This window comes from Seriola aureovittata, chromosome 21 (genome assembly GCF_021018895.1).
Source record: "Seriola aureovittata isolate HTS-2021-v1 ecotype China chromosome 21, ASM2101889v1, whole genome shotgun sequence".
Classification (NCBI taxonomy): Eukaryota; Metazoa; Chordata; class Actinopteri; order Carangiformes; family Carangidae; genus Seriola; species Seriola aureovittata.
The window spans coordinates 10,643,736-10,660,465 of NC_079384.1; the positions used below are offsets into that span (position 1 = coordinate 10,643,736).

The 16,730-nt window shown below is 40.3% G+C and overlaps 2 protein-coding genes across 4 annotated transcripts; both read left to right on the forward strand.

Annotated features, from left to right (window-relative positions):
• Nucleotides 1-786: 786 nt before the first annotated feature.
• Nucleotides 787-8,072, forward strand: LOC130162751 (gap junction gamma-1 protein-like). Of its 2 annotated transcripts, none has more exons than XM_056366550.1 (3): nt 787-1,061; nt 2,066-2,137; nt 5,568-8,072. In XM_056366550.1, the coding sequence occupies exon 3, from the start codon at nt 5,621-5,623 to the stop codon at nt 6,989-6,991; it is 1,371 nt and encodes a 456-aa protein (XP_056222525.1). In that variant the 5' UTR covers nt 787-1,061; nt 2,066-2,137; nt 5,568-5,620; the 3' UTR covers nt 6,992-8,072. The 2 variants fall into 2 exon arrangements, with proteins under 2 accessions (XP_056222525.1, XP_056222524.1); XM_056366549.1 differs by lacking the exon at nt 787-1,061 and adding an exon at nt 1,069-1,162.
• Nucleotides 8,073-8,852: 780 nt separating this feature from the next.
• On the forward strand, nt 8,853-15,886 carry dbf4b (DBF4 zinc finger B). Of its 2 annotated transcripts, none has more exons than XM_056365423.1 (12): nt 8,853-8,996; nt 9,545-9,748; nt 10,147-10,338; nt 10,680-10,730; nt 10,870-10,939; nt 11,162-11,226; nt 11,492-11,531; nt 11,653-11,698; nt 12,591-12,719; nt 12,887-13,025; nt 13,151-13,284; nt 13,397-15,886. In XM_056365423.1, the coding sequence occupies exons 2-12, from the start codon at nt 9,599-9,601 to the stop codon at nt 14,901-14,903; spliced, it is 2,523 nt and encodes an 840-aa protein (XP_056221398.1). In that variant the 5' UTR covers nt 8,853-8,996; nt 9,545-9,598; the 3' UTR covers nt 14,904-15,886. The 2 variants fall into 2 exon arrangements, with proteins under 2 accessions (XP_056221398.1, XP_056221399.1); XM_056365424.1 differs by having other exon boundaries at nt 9,548-9,748.
• Nucleotides 15,887-16,730: the final 844 nt, after the last annotated feature.

The following is a 16,730-nucleotide window of genomic DNA, read 5'->3' on the forward strand; positions in this document are numbered from 1 at the left end:
ACTCATGACTCAGCTTGACTAGAAGGAACTGGAGCAAACTAGATATTTTGCAATGAACCATAGCATTCTACACAAAAAGATGTCGGTTAGTGACATGTTTAACAACTCATTTTTGACATGCTTTGCTTCACTGAATGTTCTCTAACCACAAGTCGTTGATAAAGCAGCAGATGTGCAACTGCCCTGTCTGGGGTGGATACATTTGCCATTGAAAGTGTGTGAATGACAAAGTCTTTGTTTGTCACTGGATAATCTTCCACATCTCCATGATGACTGTGGCTGTGCAATGTTTTAAATAGTTTTAGAACTGGTATTTCATGAAACATTAAACATGAAGACTTTTTTCATTCAACTGCAGGTCAAAAGGTGACATATACAGCCAGTGACACTAATTGTAGGTCATGTGCCTGTACCTGAACCTGCTGACTAATGATCATAACACAAAAGAAAAAAAAACAGCAGGCAACTTTCATGATATTTAAAAAAAAAAAAAAGATTTGTATTAAATGGATACATGTATGTAAAGAAAGGTATTCATTTGCATGATGCAGAAAATGACGGTAAACCAGGACCTTGGCATTTATTTTTTGCCTTTTAAAACAATCTCAATAATAAAAATGCTTTATGATGTTTAACTTACTCTCTCTCTCTCTCTCTCTCTCTCTCTCTCTCTATCTCTCTCTCTCTCTCACACACACACACACACACACACACACACACACACACACACACACACACACGCACATACAAACCCCTCCTTGCCCTGCACCAGCCAGTTTGTCTTCCTCTGCTCACACCATCAAGCTCTCTCTCCCTCTCCAGTCCAGTCTCAAGGATTAAAACTAAATATAACACTTTAATTAAGAAGAGCTTCACTCACCTGAAACTTCGGGGATATTAAAAAAGTGAACGACAATATTGTACATTTTTCTGTAATTTGGGGATGAAGATTTTGTTCCCCCTGCTCAATAGTACGGTATTTTGCCGGTTGACTGGTGAGGTCCTAACGTCAGTCCAGCTCTCTGGCGGATGGGAGCGACTCCAAATGTGCGTCTGAAACGGTGAGGATGCTGCTGTGGTGAGGAAGGCAAATAAGTGCCAGTCTACCGTTATTTGAGGAAATAACTTTGAAGAAAAATTACTAGAAGACTGTAAAGACAAGGTAAAGTACTAGAAATACCACGAAATTAGTGTATTTCCAGGTCATTTGGGATGAATTTTGACTTCGTGCTAGGTTAGCTGAGTAAGCTAGTCATCTTTAACAAACGGTTTGGTTATCTTAAGTTACCTCCACATCAACTTTGCCAGTTATGTTTTACAAGCTTTTAAATTTATTATAAATGACATATGCACTTGATAACAATTTATTGGCATTACTAAGCATTATTGAGCAATTTTATAAAGTTTATAACTTTTTGACGTCACGTTAAGTCAAGTTGATGTTAGCTTAATGTTCCAGTTGAAGTTTTTAATGTCCATGGGATCTCAGGGTGCAACTACTATTTTCAATTCCAATTAATCTGTTTTAGTTAAAGGTTTAGTTCATGACGTGAGAAAAAAAGTGAAATACGCTATAATAATTTCCTTGGGCCCAACTCAGACACTCGCAGATATTCACTTAGCTAAGTTAATAATGATAAACAACATATTCGCAAATGCTAAACGAGAAAGTGTTTGAATCATTTTGAAGAATTAACTACCGAATTATTTGAATCTATTGTCAAATTTGCCAAGGATTCATTTTCTGTGAAATTGATTAGCTAATCTATTGTTCATTGCAGTACCTATGTCATCCTTTTATCATCCTTTGTGCTGAATTTTAATGCAAGTACAACACAAAGTCGTAATCTAACAATCTAATAATAAGCCCCTTTTTGGAGCTGTTTGATTTGAAACCGCAGTGCAACCTTTATATTTGCAGTATTTTTTCAGCAGTAAGTGAGAAAGAGTCATAAAGAGTAGGCTTTATGAATTAAAACGTGAACAAAAACATTTTATTATATTACATATACATTATATATTGATTAAATAAATGTTTTTGGTGTTATCTCTGTTTTCTTTGCAGGTACATGGGGTTTGAAATCTCAAAATTCTTGCCAGGAAAAAAAGGAAGATAAGAAGGATACAACGAAAAGGGGTAATAACAATGATGACTTAGAGCTGGTGATGTAAGGACACTAAAATGATTGTGATTAGTTGAAGCAGTAAGTAAGAAGGAGGACCGGTGCCGACTGCTGTATGTGTGCTTATTTGTAGTCCACACAGTTTTCACCCAATACATGTGCTACATCACAAACTGATTTTATTATTTGTTATTATCACTCGGTCAAGATAAATGCTGGAAACCTGGATTCTGTCATACTTTGTTCAGAACTCTCCTTGTAATCAAATCAAAGATACGCTCGAGGCACACAGTTGTCAGTGGATTGTGTGTACTGCCATGGTAAAATAACATAACAAAAGACTCCTCTAAGCAATACTGGTAGATCCCAGCGGTGTAGTTAGATAATTAATGGTTTTCAAGTCATAGTGTACTTCTATTGACTTCATGCAGACAGACAAAGTAGCTCTCTTTGCCAGAGGCATGTGTCAAGATCAAATTATGTTGTACATACTGCATCATCTGTGTGTGGTTTGACAATTTTGAGTGGATGGCTCACAAAGTGACCCCAGAATACCCTGCAGGCTCCGTGTCTTGAAGACTCGTTACAGTGATGAAAAGTGCTGAATCTAAAGTTTGGGTAACTACACTTGCAGTTCTTTTTCATAGGTTTTTTGTGGCATATCATTATTTTATTCTAGGAAGTTGTCTAGGACTTGTATGAAAGGTGGTGATGGTGATTTCTGCCTTTGCGTATGATTTAAAAGTAGAGATTTATTCTGCTTGCTATTATCAGTCACTATTTTTTTATTAATGTAGTCCTCATTATTGCTCATTTTAAATGTTAGCCTGCTTATTGGTGCTATCTTAATCCACATTATCATACGCTAACGTGTGTCCCTGGATCAGCCTTCAAAGCTATGGTACCTTGACTATCTCTGTCCGACATGGCAGGTGTTTGTTGCATTTAAGATGCTGACCATGAGCTTGTAGCGTACCTGGTTCAAATCTGTGTAAGGGTCGTTTTTGCATGTCATTCGTTCCTCTCATTTCCCCTTTTTCACCCTGTCAGTGTTCTGTTGTGTGGTCTGTATCTCATCAAGAAAAAAATACTCCCCAAAAATACTTTAAAAAAGGTTTTACAGTCGTCTTTCAAGTTAATAGTAGTTAAGCGTTTCATACTCACAAGATAGTTTTTGGGTTGTGCATCACCTCAAGCACTTTGAAGGAAACCACAACCCTTCATATTCACAGCTTGAAGCCTTCTTAGATAGGCATGTATAAGGGTGGTTGCTCTTTAACGTACACTCCTCAAATAGTTCTTTTACTGGCACTGTAGGAGACTGGAGGCTGTTAGTCTGGGGCTGGGAGACATCTGGAGAAAGTGCACTGTACCAACTTCAGACATGCAATGTGGCACTGCTAGCAACCTGGGCTATGGAGCCTTTGGTACATTTTGAGACTTAGCAGTTTCATGCAAAAACATTCAGTATCTGTGGGGTTTATTTTCTGGTCCACTTATCACAGATTTTAGTTGTTTTTTGACAGCAGGCTCCAAATCTGCTGTAATAACTTGGTTGGTGAGTAAAATACTATCAAGACCAATAGGAATGAGCTCGTCCTGCAGGGTCCTGACCGGACTATTTTGTTACTGAGTCAGTTATTCCTTTAATTTAAGATGACCGATTAACCAAAATTTTTGTTTTGTATATGTTATTCTGAAGGTAATTATTAAACTGTATACACAGGATTATTATGACCAAAAATGCATGAGTCAGTGGTAAGCAATTAAATTTGCTTTACTCTATTGTTGTGCAGCAAACCGTGATGGGCTTTGCTAATGAGCTCTAAGAGGGAGTGTTCCCAGTTTCTTGCCATCCGGTAGACTTGTGTTTGGGTGGTGATAGCTGTGCTACTGGGTCTCCAAATAGTACATTACACAACATGGCCAGATGTGCAATTTTAGAAGCCACGTGACTCTTAATGAGACACTCTGGAGTTCTTTATTTTTCTTTACAAAGTGAGACATGAGGAACATTGTAAACTCTGATGTTAGCAGCAGCTGGACCTGCTTTCATGAAAGTGCTTTGGATCAGTTATAAATGGCTCAATGAATCATTGTCATCAGTATGGCTTTCATGAAGAAAGTGACAGTGAGAAAAAATTTCAGTCGCGTGGCATTGATAAAAGTTTTGGGATATAAAGCTGATAAATAAATAAATAATATACAGCATGTAAAGCATAACATTGTAATATGTAGTTGACAGAGTTTTCCATTAAGAAAGATAAACTCACCTGGACAACAACTTTTGAAAGCCACTGGTATAACCTGTCCAAAGAGAACATTAAATGCAGTAATAGCCACAATGTAAATTTGGTGTAGTTCAGTAGAAGATAAAAATGATTTTATTGGGTATGAATACAACTAAAACTCAAGGAAGGTGTACTATCTGCACCAATTTCAGTCATACATGGTGATTCCACCCTTTGCACTTTCTCTATTGTGTCTGCTGCTTCCTTTTGCTCTATATGACTATTAACCAGCCATCTAGTGTGCTACTGCCTCGGAGCATCTCCAGCCCTCCTTCTCTAGCTAATTATGGTTCACCCAACTGTGCTAGCATGTAGCACGTATACAAAGACTGTTGCTAGTTTTTGTTTTTGTCTAATTGCTCCATCCATTCATTGAACAATGAATCGTATGATGCAATCAGTACATGATGTCAATAATACTTTAACTGGCATGAGATGAGAAAATGTCCATAGCTTTGAAACACCTGGATAGTCAGATGTTGTAACGATCTAATGTAAAATGAAAAGGGGCATTCAGTTAACAATAGCAATTATGGTTAGACATTCCATCGTCATCATTACTCTTCCCTTTGTGTACTATTGCCAAGGATATGTTTAGACATACGCTCAAAGGAACAGCTATTAAAAGAATCAAGGATAAACGTGTTGTTATTGTGGAGAAATACACTGTTTGATAACCATGTATAGGAAAGACAAAGTGCTTGTCTGCGGTGTGTTTCAAATCAGTGCCATGGTGAACTATGTTAGGTGGTTTGTAAGTGTGCATTTTACTTTTGGCAGAAGAGCTAAGTGCTCAAACCTTTCATTGCTAACATAGGGGGCTAAAAAATCTTAGTGAATACGGTAGAACAATGGGTGGTCTCTTTCTTTGTATAATAAAAACTAGTCTGTTTATTCTGTGTATGTTGGAAGAGATGAATTGAGAGACAGACACAAAAAACTAGATTAAGACAGATTATTAAATAATCTTCACGTATCAGACTCTGGAGGGAAGGAAGGAGTGCCTGTAAACTGAACAAGTCTACTTGGTTTTGGTGAGATATTGTGCATGTCTTTAAATGGTAGAATATTTTACTATAAGGAGATCTAAATGAAGTGTGTATATTAATGTGGATGTATGTAAAGAGGTTAACCATTTCTGCTTTCTCTACAGGTGAGTAACAGGAGGTGTATGTTGCCTCTCACTGTAGTTTCCATGCCACTACCATGAGTTGGAGTTTCTTGACTCGCCTGCTGGAAGAAATCCACCACCACTCCACATTCGTGGGCAAGATCTGGCTCACCGTCCTCATTGTTTTCCGCATTGTGCTGACAGCTGTAGGAGGAGAGTCAATCTACTACGATGAGCAGAGCAAGTTTGTCTGCAACACAGGTCAGCCAGGCTGTGAGAACGTCTGCTACGACGCCTTCGCTCCACTCTCACACGTCCGATTTTGGGTCTTCCAAATCATTCTGGTTGCCACACCTTCACTCATGTACCTGGGCTACGCTGTCAACAAGATTGCTCGGGCAGATGAGCAGGGTAAAGACAGTGGGGGGGTGAGTGGATTTTCACGGAGGAAAAAGAAGCACTATCTTGCAGCCAGAAAGCAGCATAGTGGCATTGAAGAGGCTGAGAAAGACCAAGAGGACGATCCAATGATCTATGAAATGGCTGAGGTGGAGAGCAACGGTGGTAGAGCAGCAACAGGAAGAAGTGGTGAAGGGCAAACAAATGTCAAGGCACGGCATGATGGGCGCAAGCGTATCAAAGAAGATGGATTGATGCGCATTTATGTGCTTCAGCTCTTGGCCCGGTCCTCACTGGAGGTGGCTTTCTTGTGTGGACAGTACGTTCTCTATGGATTTGCAGTACCTCCCACCTACACTTGCTCAAGCCAGCCCTGCCCTCACAATGTGGACTGCTTTGTGTCACGACCCACTGAGAAAACTATCTTTCTCCTCATCATGTACGCAGTGTCCCTGCTTTGCCTGGTACTCAATATATGGGAGATGCTTCACTTGGGCATCGGTACCATCTGTGAGATCGTACGCTCCCACCGGGGGCAGCTTCCTAATGATGAGTTGTACGGACTGACAGAGGGACAAGTGGCTCCTCAAGAGGTACAACTGAGAGGAGAGGATTACAGCAGCTACCCTTATTCTTGGAATACACCATCAGCTCCACCAGGGTACAACATTGCCATCAAGCCTCTTCTGGTATCTACTGGGAACCATGAAAAACCACTTCCCGTTACTGATCTTGCTAATGCTAAGATAGCATGCCGGCAGAACCATGTTAATATTGCCCACGAGGAGCGTCAACAGTACACCAATAATGATGACAACCTGGGTATGGGAGATGCCCCCAGAGACACTCAGAAGGACGTCCATCAGCCTCAGAAAATGTTGGGAGCTGACAATCAGGCCTACAGCCAGCTTCAGAGCCACAGTAACAATCACAGCAAGCCTCACCGTGAACGTAAACAACGGCAGGCCTACAAACACGCCTCGAGCAAGGCAGATGCAGACAGAGGCAGCAGCAGCACCAGTAGTAGCAGCAAATATGGAGTGATAAAGGGCTCTGAGTGGATCTGAAGTATAGACCGTAAGACTTTTTGTTATTCGTAAAACGTTAATCTCCTCCTCCTTTACATTCATATTGAAAAAGGACAGGGCAGCCACTTTACCTTATTTTCAATGATATTCATGCAATTAAAATACTAAGTGAAAATTAGTGCCAAGAACCACCTTGTACCAGCCCGCTGCTAGCTCTGTCCACTAAAAACAAAACACTTACTTTGTCACACTTCCATAAACCTAAACTGATAATAAATAGCACTTTTATTGCGGATATATCACACATATTTTCTGTAATGTAAAGTTTTGATGACAGTTTACACAAGTATGCAAAAGTGGTTGTTTTTATTAATGTAGTAATATCTTGATTTTTAATAGTTCAAATATAAAGTTGGTCTAAAACAAACCACTCCACTTCTGGGAAAACAACAAATGTTCGTGGCCTCAGCTTGTGCTTTACAGTTTTATTTCACAGTTATTGCTGTCTTTGATTCAGTGTGGATATACTGAGGTTTCCATACTATAACCCAATGTGCCTTTTTAAACAGTCAAAAAGCTGTTTCATATTTGTCACTATGGACTGAAAACAAGCTAAGTCCTTCTGTCTGTGTGGTTAGTTTCATTACCATCCAGGGGTTAAAACACTGAATATGCAAAATTTTGTTTTTATTTTCTTGAAACCAGGTTTGATGTGGACTGATGGTGTTCCCAGCTATAAAGAAAAATGAGAGAGTAATGTTTTCAGTTGGTAATTTTACAGTGTTTGTGTTATTTTCTGAAGAGAGAAGAGACATTCTTTTTAATGCTTTGATAAAGTGTTCAGACTGTTGTCAGTGTCTTGTTGTCAACCTGATACAATCTTTGATATATGTAATGTTTGTTTGAAGTTTGTGCTATGAAGGTTTTAGTCCATTGGTGCATTAGTTTGTGAGTCTGCCGTTTTTTGTTCTTGACCTAAAATGAAGAATTCCTTGTCATTGATCCATACATACTCAGATTTTCAAGTTCAAATGCCATGAAGGCTTGCCCTTGGCACCGTGCCAGTGTTTCACTTTGTTAAAACAAAAATGCATGTTTTGAATAAAGAGTTTGTATTTGTCTTACTGTCTCTGTCTTACATTTTACAAATTTGGTGTCATGACAGATTGTAAAACATGATGTTAATATAAGTTTGCATAATGCTGTGGATGGAACTTTTCATTTTCAACTAATAATGAATATATTTAATTCATGTGATCTCAGGCAAATAGAAAGATTGAAGGTGCCAGTGCACTTCATTGGAATTACTGTATTTACAGGCACACTGCCCCCTGCTGGGCAAAGGCGAGCGTTTTTTTTCTGTGGTATCTAAAATGTTTGAGCTGCTGGTTGAAACTGACAGGGGAAGAACATAAATTGATGGGGAGCATTAATTTACATACACAAATTACAACTGATTATACTTGTATACTTGTTTGAAGCTACAGCTGCACCCACGAACAACAGAACAGAGACCATGGCTATATTTATGATTGATGTCCATCTCATTCTGTGCTTGGTCTCCTTTTCTTTCAGTTGCAAAAGCCTACATGTACGAGTGTTTGTTGAATAAAATCCACATTTTTACTGTTATGAAAAATACCTCAGCTCTAAAAATGAACTAAGTAGCGAAATTGTTAAGTGACCAGTGGCCTTTGTGCTGCGTTTACGGTACTGTCACAACCTTATGTAAAACTTAAAAACACAGCAGACAGCGTGAAATTGACTCTAAGGGGGAAGTACGAGGATGGCTTGTGCAAGAAACAGACTGATAATCAAAGTTGATTTTAATTTCGTTTCACCCTATTGCTCAGTGATATTACTATTTGATAATCACAGGTGTCTGATGTAAAAAGAACGTCAAGGCAGCGTTACCGGATGTTACGCTAACTTCACGTTGACGTCTTCGCCAGTGTTTTTAAAAAAGCGGCGGTTGCCTCTCCACCTTATGGTGAATCAGTAGCCACAATTTCTTTATCGCAGCTCTGTAACAAAGTAACTAAACGTAAGTATTTATTTCCCTTTTCCCCCCGCGAAGATGTGGGAAACGATTTACCAGACGATTAATATTCATTACAAACTAGCCAAAAGTTGTTCTTTCTTGCCCCGGCGTTGTCTATTTTGAGGAAAGCTAAGCTAGCGGAGATCAGCTACCAGGCTATGCTAACCACAGCTAAGTTTGTTAGCTAAATAGCAAGGTGGCAATGTTAATGCATGCACTGTTGCTGTAGTTTGATAGTGAACTAACGCTGCATGTTCTGATGAACTTTTCCATGGCAAGTTGTAAGATTGTTTTGAAACGTTTTGACCATTACCTCAATCTTGCCTCTGAGAAAGTGATATTTAACTGTTTGTTATGGGTTGATATACTCTTGTTTCACTTTGGCGACCTTGTATTAAGTTGCTCAAAGAATTCTGGAGAAAGCAATGGTATTAGAAAAAGTTAGCAGAGAAGAAGAGCTATAATAAAACATTATTTTTAGTTACTCTTTGTCAACTAATTATACAGACTTGTAATATTTCATTAACACGTGTTTTCTTCCCTCTTTTAAGTAGGACTCTGGTGTTTTCCAGTAAAGCTGTGAGCTCCTTTAGTGCCCCAGGACCATGCACAAGCAGCAGTATGCAGAGGAGAGAGGCCTTCTAGGCAAACTGTGTCCTGGGGAGAAGAAGTTGGAGGGGAAGACCTTTTACCTTGACAATTTGAAGAAACGCCCAACAGCCCTGCTTTTGGAGGCCATATCTCTACTAGGAGGGGTAAGCTTGTGTGGATCCTATGATTTTTACATATGCTGTGAACAGTGGTTGTTGTTTGTGTACAAGCCTTATCATCAGGCTTTGATCTAGGCAGTGGCATTTTAAATAAAAATAGCATGATTTGGCTGCACTGTCATTTGTCTGCCTTGCTTTGTCAGATTAAAATTTTGTGTCAGGGAAAAAAACACTTCAGTGTCAGAAAAATGTGGTAGTTTGGGTCTGATGGATCTGATTTCAGCAGACAGTTCACTGGAGTATTAGCCAAACTGATAGCACCCCAACTAACACTGGTTTCTTCATCAGTTGTACACCTACTGAAGCCCAAGTTAAACTTCTGACTATGAAAGATGTCTCTCAGCAGCAACTGATGAGTAGATCTTTTTTTTTCCCTGCTGAAGAGAGTTGAAAGTTTCCTGCACAAGGACGTAAACTTTGTTGTGACTGGAGGCCAAGAGGTTCTGAAGGAGGAGAGATGTGTGGTTACCAAGGGAGGGGCAAAGGGGAGAAATGAAGAAGCCCAACATCCTATTAAGCGTCGGGAGAGTGTCCTCACCAGTGAAAAACAGCGCCCAGAAACTCCTAGACCAATGGTACTGAACATCAGTTACTCGTGTAACCTTTATATAATCTGTAATTGTCCTAATTAATATATATTGACATCACAAAAATCAGCTGGAATGATTTCAGTATTTGTTTTGGTGTCGGTGAATATTTCTGTATTTATCTTTACTCGTATAAATTTCTTGCTTTAGGATTAAAATGTTAAATACTTAGATGCTTTTTAGTTCATGTGAGAAATTATGAGAATGCTACATTCAAAAACAAATACTGTTTGTGTTAATCTTTTTTTCATCACTGACACATTAGGAAAATATCACTGTGGATGTTACTAGAGTGAAATAGAGTGTAAATCTGTGTCTTGTCTCTTCAGGCTTGTGGCAGCCGGGGGAAGGCTCTGCTTGAAAAAGCCATTCGCAACAATGTAAGTCAATGCAGCCAGAATATGGTTTATCTTGTAAATGTACAGGCTTTAAGTTTTTGTTTGTGGATATTGGTGATATTATACTGAAGAGTGACGCAGTTTGTCATCTTGACTTGATTCTGATGGATGTGTGTTGTAGGAACGACTGCAGGGTAGCAGTGTTTTGGCCAACGCTCGATCGTGGGGAGTGAAGATTTTGTATGTGGATGGTATCCTTTTGTATACCACAGAGGAATTCCATATCAACAGTACAAAGTTATTCGATGTAAGCTCTTAAGTCTGTGTCTGTCTTGGATGTGTTCACATCTATAGTGCTGTGAAGCTCTTTTTACAGCAGATGGCACCATATGAGTGCTTCGTTTTTTGTTCTTACCAGTACAAGCACAGAACAGTGTCTGAAAATGTTGTATTGTTCCTTAATGTACTATCAGATGTGCTTTTATACCTGAAACAACTGACTCGAGAGAGCTTCAGCGTGAAACACAAGAGGCCAGAGGTAAGATTTAATTTCACCAAACATCCACGTATAGCAACTTTATGTCAAGAAATCGAGCAGGTAAATCTTTTATGAATGAATTGGTAAAAAGCAAAATGACATTTTGAGATTCAGGAAAGATAGGAGTTCAGTTAAAGAAGCTTCCAATAAAATGGAATGAACTCTGTCAGGGTTATGAAGAAATAACAGAAGAACTTTTGAAATTGTTGACATTTGCTCTTTAAGATTAATGAGTCTTACTTAAAATTTTCCTTTTTCAATGCAGAGGACTTACACCAAACAACAAGGTTCTCATGTTGTCAAAGGTTGGTTTATGTTTTTGTGCTGCTAATGTGTTTATTTCCCAAAAATACTGTATTTCTGTTGGCGTATTTGGGGGTAATTGTATTACTTTTTCTCTTCCTTTTTATTTCTCCTGGCGCACAGCTGCAGCTTTAAGATCTCCATATCTTAAAATTGAAGACTTCAGCAGGTGAGTTTCATCCCCCATTTAGTTTGTTTATTTTTTCTCGAGCACAGGAGGGGCATTTGAATCCAAGTGTAATAATACACGTCGTTTTCTTTGACACCCCCCCTCCCCCCTTCCAATACAAAGATAGCACAATCCTCTTCTTTAAACCTCTGTTTTGGATCCCAGTCACTCAAGCCGGAATTCAAAATTACGTTTTAGGCCTGCTCAGGTTCATATAATGATTGTTTAGTATCAGGTTAGATTCTTTGTTGCAGTTAAAGCATCATGACAGTGAAATGACAATATGTGGCAGTGACCTGTCTCTGTGTTTCTGCCCTTCCTGCCCCACTGGGCACTAGTTCTGAAGGTTTGCATTTCAGCCCAGATGATTTTCTTAATTGAAACTGTTAAGGGGTCCCGTCGTGTAATGTGACATGCCCCCCCCAGTGATGTCGCTCCCCAGGAGTCCAGCGCTCAAGCGGATTCGATTTCTATTCGATGAGGCTTTGCAAGCTTCACTGCCTGTTCCTGCTGGGGATGTCTATGTGTTAACAGTTCTTTTCATTTGCCCTCTCATTTCAGTTAATTGAAGTGCTCTGGCTAATGTATGGGCCATTGCAGTGGGAAACTGAACCCATGACATCTGAAACAGTCGAAAATTAGCCCAGCTGGTGTCGATCTCAGTTGTGTAATCAGATGTTCAGTTTTGCAAAGTAGTCAGAAATATTTTTCAGTGTGAGAATATGATAATAGTGATAATAATATAGTACATAGTCATAATATTCTGTCTGCATTCAGATGTGCGGTGTCATTGCATTGTAATTTGTCCTTTCTTCTTAATTTCTTCTTTGATGCTAAAACATTTAATTTATATTTTGTGTTTTAAATTCCGTCATTTTCATTATCTAACCAGGAAATACAAGCCCTTGCATATACAGTCTATGGCCTTGCCATCTCTGTGCTACCTGGGCCGATTTAGTCCCTTTGAATCTCCTCCTCCTCCTCAGTTTGAAAAATGGACCGAACAAGAAGAAAAAATAAGGTTAGTTCAACTGTGTTTGAATCGCTGTTTGAGTGATTCAAGTCTCAAACAATTCAAGTTTATTTCCTGCCTGAGAAAGGAAAAAAAAAAAGACTGAAATCCATTTAGAAAGTTTTGTTTAATGATATGAAAAACTCTATTTATCATAATAATTATTTTTTGATTAGGGAGAAGAAAAAAGTTGAAAGCAGCATCCAGGACAAATCCCAAACCCCACTCAACTGTAACCCTTCACCATGGCGGCAACGCAAAAAGGACACGTCATACTGTGAATGCTGTCATCAACCCTTCACTAATCTGGACGAGGTGGGAATCATTTGAAAATGTTCTTGTTGTGACTTGACAGATTAAAAAAATTTTGTTGTTTTTTTTTGCTTCATTGTATACATCTGTGCTGTAGTGTTTGATGGGGTCTCTGTTGGTCTTTGCAGCACTTACAGTCTGATCAGCATCGTAAGTTTGTGCTGGATCCCTCCAGCTACAGTGCTGTGGATCAACTTGTGGCTGAAATGCTTCCAGGATTCGACCCCTATCCGTCTCAACAATCAGAGGAAACCTTGAACAGGTGAATTTGATTATTACCTAGTGATGTCCAAATGTTGGGCATTCTTCTTTTTAACTGGAACACATTGGCTTTTCTGTGCTTGAAATGAGGATTTTTGATGTCTTCCTCCTAGACCACCAACTCCTTTGCCCATCCAGGACATCTGTGAACTGGAGCCTCTCACTGATGTGGAGACGGAGTGTGCTGTTCAGGCCCTGCGCAGACAGGATACATCATTTAATACTGACATTTCCAGCCTTATTACAGGTCCTCTTTCCTTTGGCCCTGCCAGCCCATCAGCAGGAGTTCAGTCGGCCCCCCCATGTCCAGTCACTCCACCTGTTGACATCCAGGCTCTCCCTCTTACAGACTGCCAGTTTCCCGACATCCAGCCTCATGCTTCAAGCCCAGCCATGCCTGTATTGGATGTTGAACCACAAACCCACGCCTCAGCCAGCCAGCAGCTGTCCCCCTGTCCTGGGACCCCATGTCCGTCCCCTGATCCCTACTCCCTGCCCCCAGCCCTCAGCCCACAACTCCATTATTCCTCCTACATCCTGCACAGCCCGTACTCAGAGCCCCCTGTCCTCAGTCCTCAACCGTGCATTACAGAGGAAGCTGTGGAAGGAGTCATTTGTGAAATGGACACAGCAGAGACTTTGTCTCAGTCTGTCTCAGCTGTCGTAGCTCCTCTCCTCATCCCACGTCTTCCGTCTGTGGCTGTAACAAATGCAGAAGACGTGAAGGGATCAAACCAAGATGATCTTCTAGTATTCAGTAAGATCATATGCTCTAGCAATGTTTTAAAGTGTGATAAACTGATTTCACATAGATCCCGATCCCTGCCTCGACAGTCAGTTACAACGCCAAACCCCAAAAAACGCTGTCGATCAGCCAGCCCTGAATGCAGCCACAGCAAAAGGAGGAAGATTACGGTGAAATTTGGCTACAATTGTAGATGGACTGAAAAAGGGAATACATCTACAAAACCACAAAATGACATTATGGCAAAGCCTGAGGGCTGTTCATTATTTGACATGGCCTCGTGTCAGATAATACATAGCAGTCCTCACCCAGAGGTCTCTTCAACATGCATGGTGGAAGCACTTGATTTAAAATATGCTTTTACCACATTCTGTGTTCCCACTGTACAGAATTTCACATCTGCACCAAGTCAAATGGACATTTTGGGTCATGGTGGCACCTCTGTAGCTGCTCTGTCAAAAGCAAAGGCTTCTGATCCTTCACTTCAGTTCCCCAACGAAAAAAAAAACAGTGCGCTTTCCAGCCAAGACTCTCAGCGTTCACTTTCCCACTCTACCTCAGTGTGCATCGAGTCAGCCCTGATACCGGACTTAGCCACGCTCTCTCCGTCATCATCAGACTCTGACTGGGACTGTCACCTGCTGTCAAGGCTCGGCCCGACCTCAGCTACACCTCAGTTGCACACTGAGCAGAGCTGTGAGCTCGACAAGGAACTCCTCCACAGGCCGTGCACCTGGATGCACGACACCAGCTATGAGTCACGCCTGCACACTGTCCTTCAGCCTTCGACTCCAGCGACGTCACTATGTGGGGAGGAAATGGACCCCTCAGTGTTTTCCAGGACTGTGGTACAGATTGTTGAGGTTCAGCACTGATGATTATTTTCTTTATCATTTGAAAGAACTGGAAGAACCACAACTGGGAGATGCATAAAGCACCTGGAGTAGCAAGTCTTTAACTATTCAGCTGTGTATCTCACCTCAAGAAACAGCATAACGCGGCACGTAAGCTCTTCAAAATAAGCCACTGAACTGTACACTGAATAAATATTTAAAACTTGCTAACTAAAATGTAATGCTCAGATGATTTTAGACATGCACATTTTTTTATTCTTTATTGTAGTAGATGCTGCATCTTTCCATGAATTTAAAGAGCATCCATTATCATTTTTACTCTCAACCCCTATTTCTCCTTGTGCACAGAGCCCAGGCAATATTGTGTATGTTTTGCTGACTGTGGTCTTTCAGAAGCAGCTATGTCCGGGAACACATGGTAGTACTGAGAATTTAATGAGGCTTTTCTGAAGGGGGCATTACTCAATTACTGTAAGTGCTGCGTCTGGATCAGATCCCGATTTCACCGGCGTTGATGGTCACACAGGCAAGGCGTTAGCGGAGTGGAGGACTCACACAACCTGTGAGGCAAACGGTCTGATTAATGTCAAACGGCTTTTTTCTGCCTTTTGAAGTTGGGCCAGAGGACTAGCTTTGTCAAGGAGAGACAAGGGCTTCACAGCAGTGCACTGAAGCTAAGGGGATGTTTATTATCTTCACTTGTCAGTTTTTGACTTACCATTTAAAGACTCGCCATTGCTCACCATAGCAGACAAAACTCAAAACCCCATGTTGCCTATAAATCACACCTCCTTCTGAATGTATTACATGGACATTCAAAACACAAGTGCAGAATGCAACAAGCAAAGAAACAACAGATGATTTCAGTATGTGGAAGATGAGCAGTTCTCGTAGGAAAATGTGAAGTCAAATCTTGTACAGTGGTTTTTAAATAAATGTTTTTAACCCTAAGCATTTTCTGCGACGTGCTTTAGAGAAAGTTGTTCTTGGGTAAAGAAAAGTTAAGAACTGTGGGGGTATGCTGAATGTAATTTTTCCTGTTTTCTTAATAAATGCTGACAATGCTTGAAGAGTAAAGGAGAGACAAAAAAGGAGGCAAGGATAGAGAAAGGGCAGCACTGGGTCGATGTGTCCTGTTTGGCTCATCATCCCAGCTTCCAGCTGACACAAACAATATTTGAAATCTAATCTCTATGCCTTGTTGCATAACCCTTAACTTTTTAGACGGGTTGGAATGAAGGGATCCTTTGTGTGAGTGGCCCTGAACAAAACCACAGCAGCTTGTCACTGAAGAAGGGAGAACAATCCCACCCTTTAACTTAAGAGACTTTTTGGTTGTTGTGTACTGTAGTCTTCTAGGGAAGTGGAAAGGAATGTGGGATTTGTGTCTTGTGATGGTGTTATTTTCAACAGGAAGCTGAGGGTTCAAGTTCAAGTGAGATACAATTCTGGTCAAAGTACTTGGCACATCTGTCTACAGACTCCTATTTGATAGGATTTTGTGTGAAGGGTTGCAGACAGGCGGGTCTGTGGATGGACTATAGTGAGCAGTGATGTTTGTTCAGAAGAGTCAGTTATATATTTAAATGTAGACTGAAACGTGTTTCTAGATGCTGTGATGGGGTCAGAAACGTATCACTTTAATTTATCTCATCAGTTTTAGCAGCTCTCTGTCAAAGTCAAGAGTGAACGTTCTGTCTCAACATGATGGTACAACACTTAAAAGAAAAGTAAGATATTCAAAATGCAGTGCGGAGTGAGCTCCTAAATGTATCCTGAAATGCCTAAATTGCAGAAGATGTCTGTGTGATACTGTGATTACGAAATGGGGATTGAAACGTTAAATAT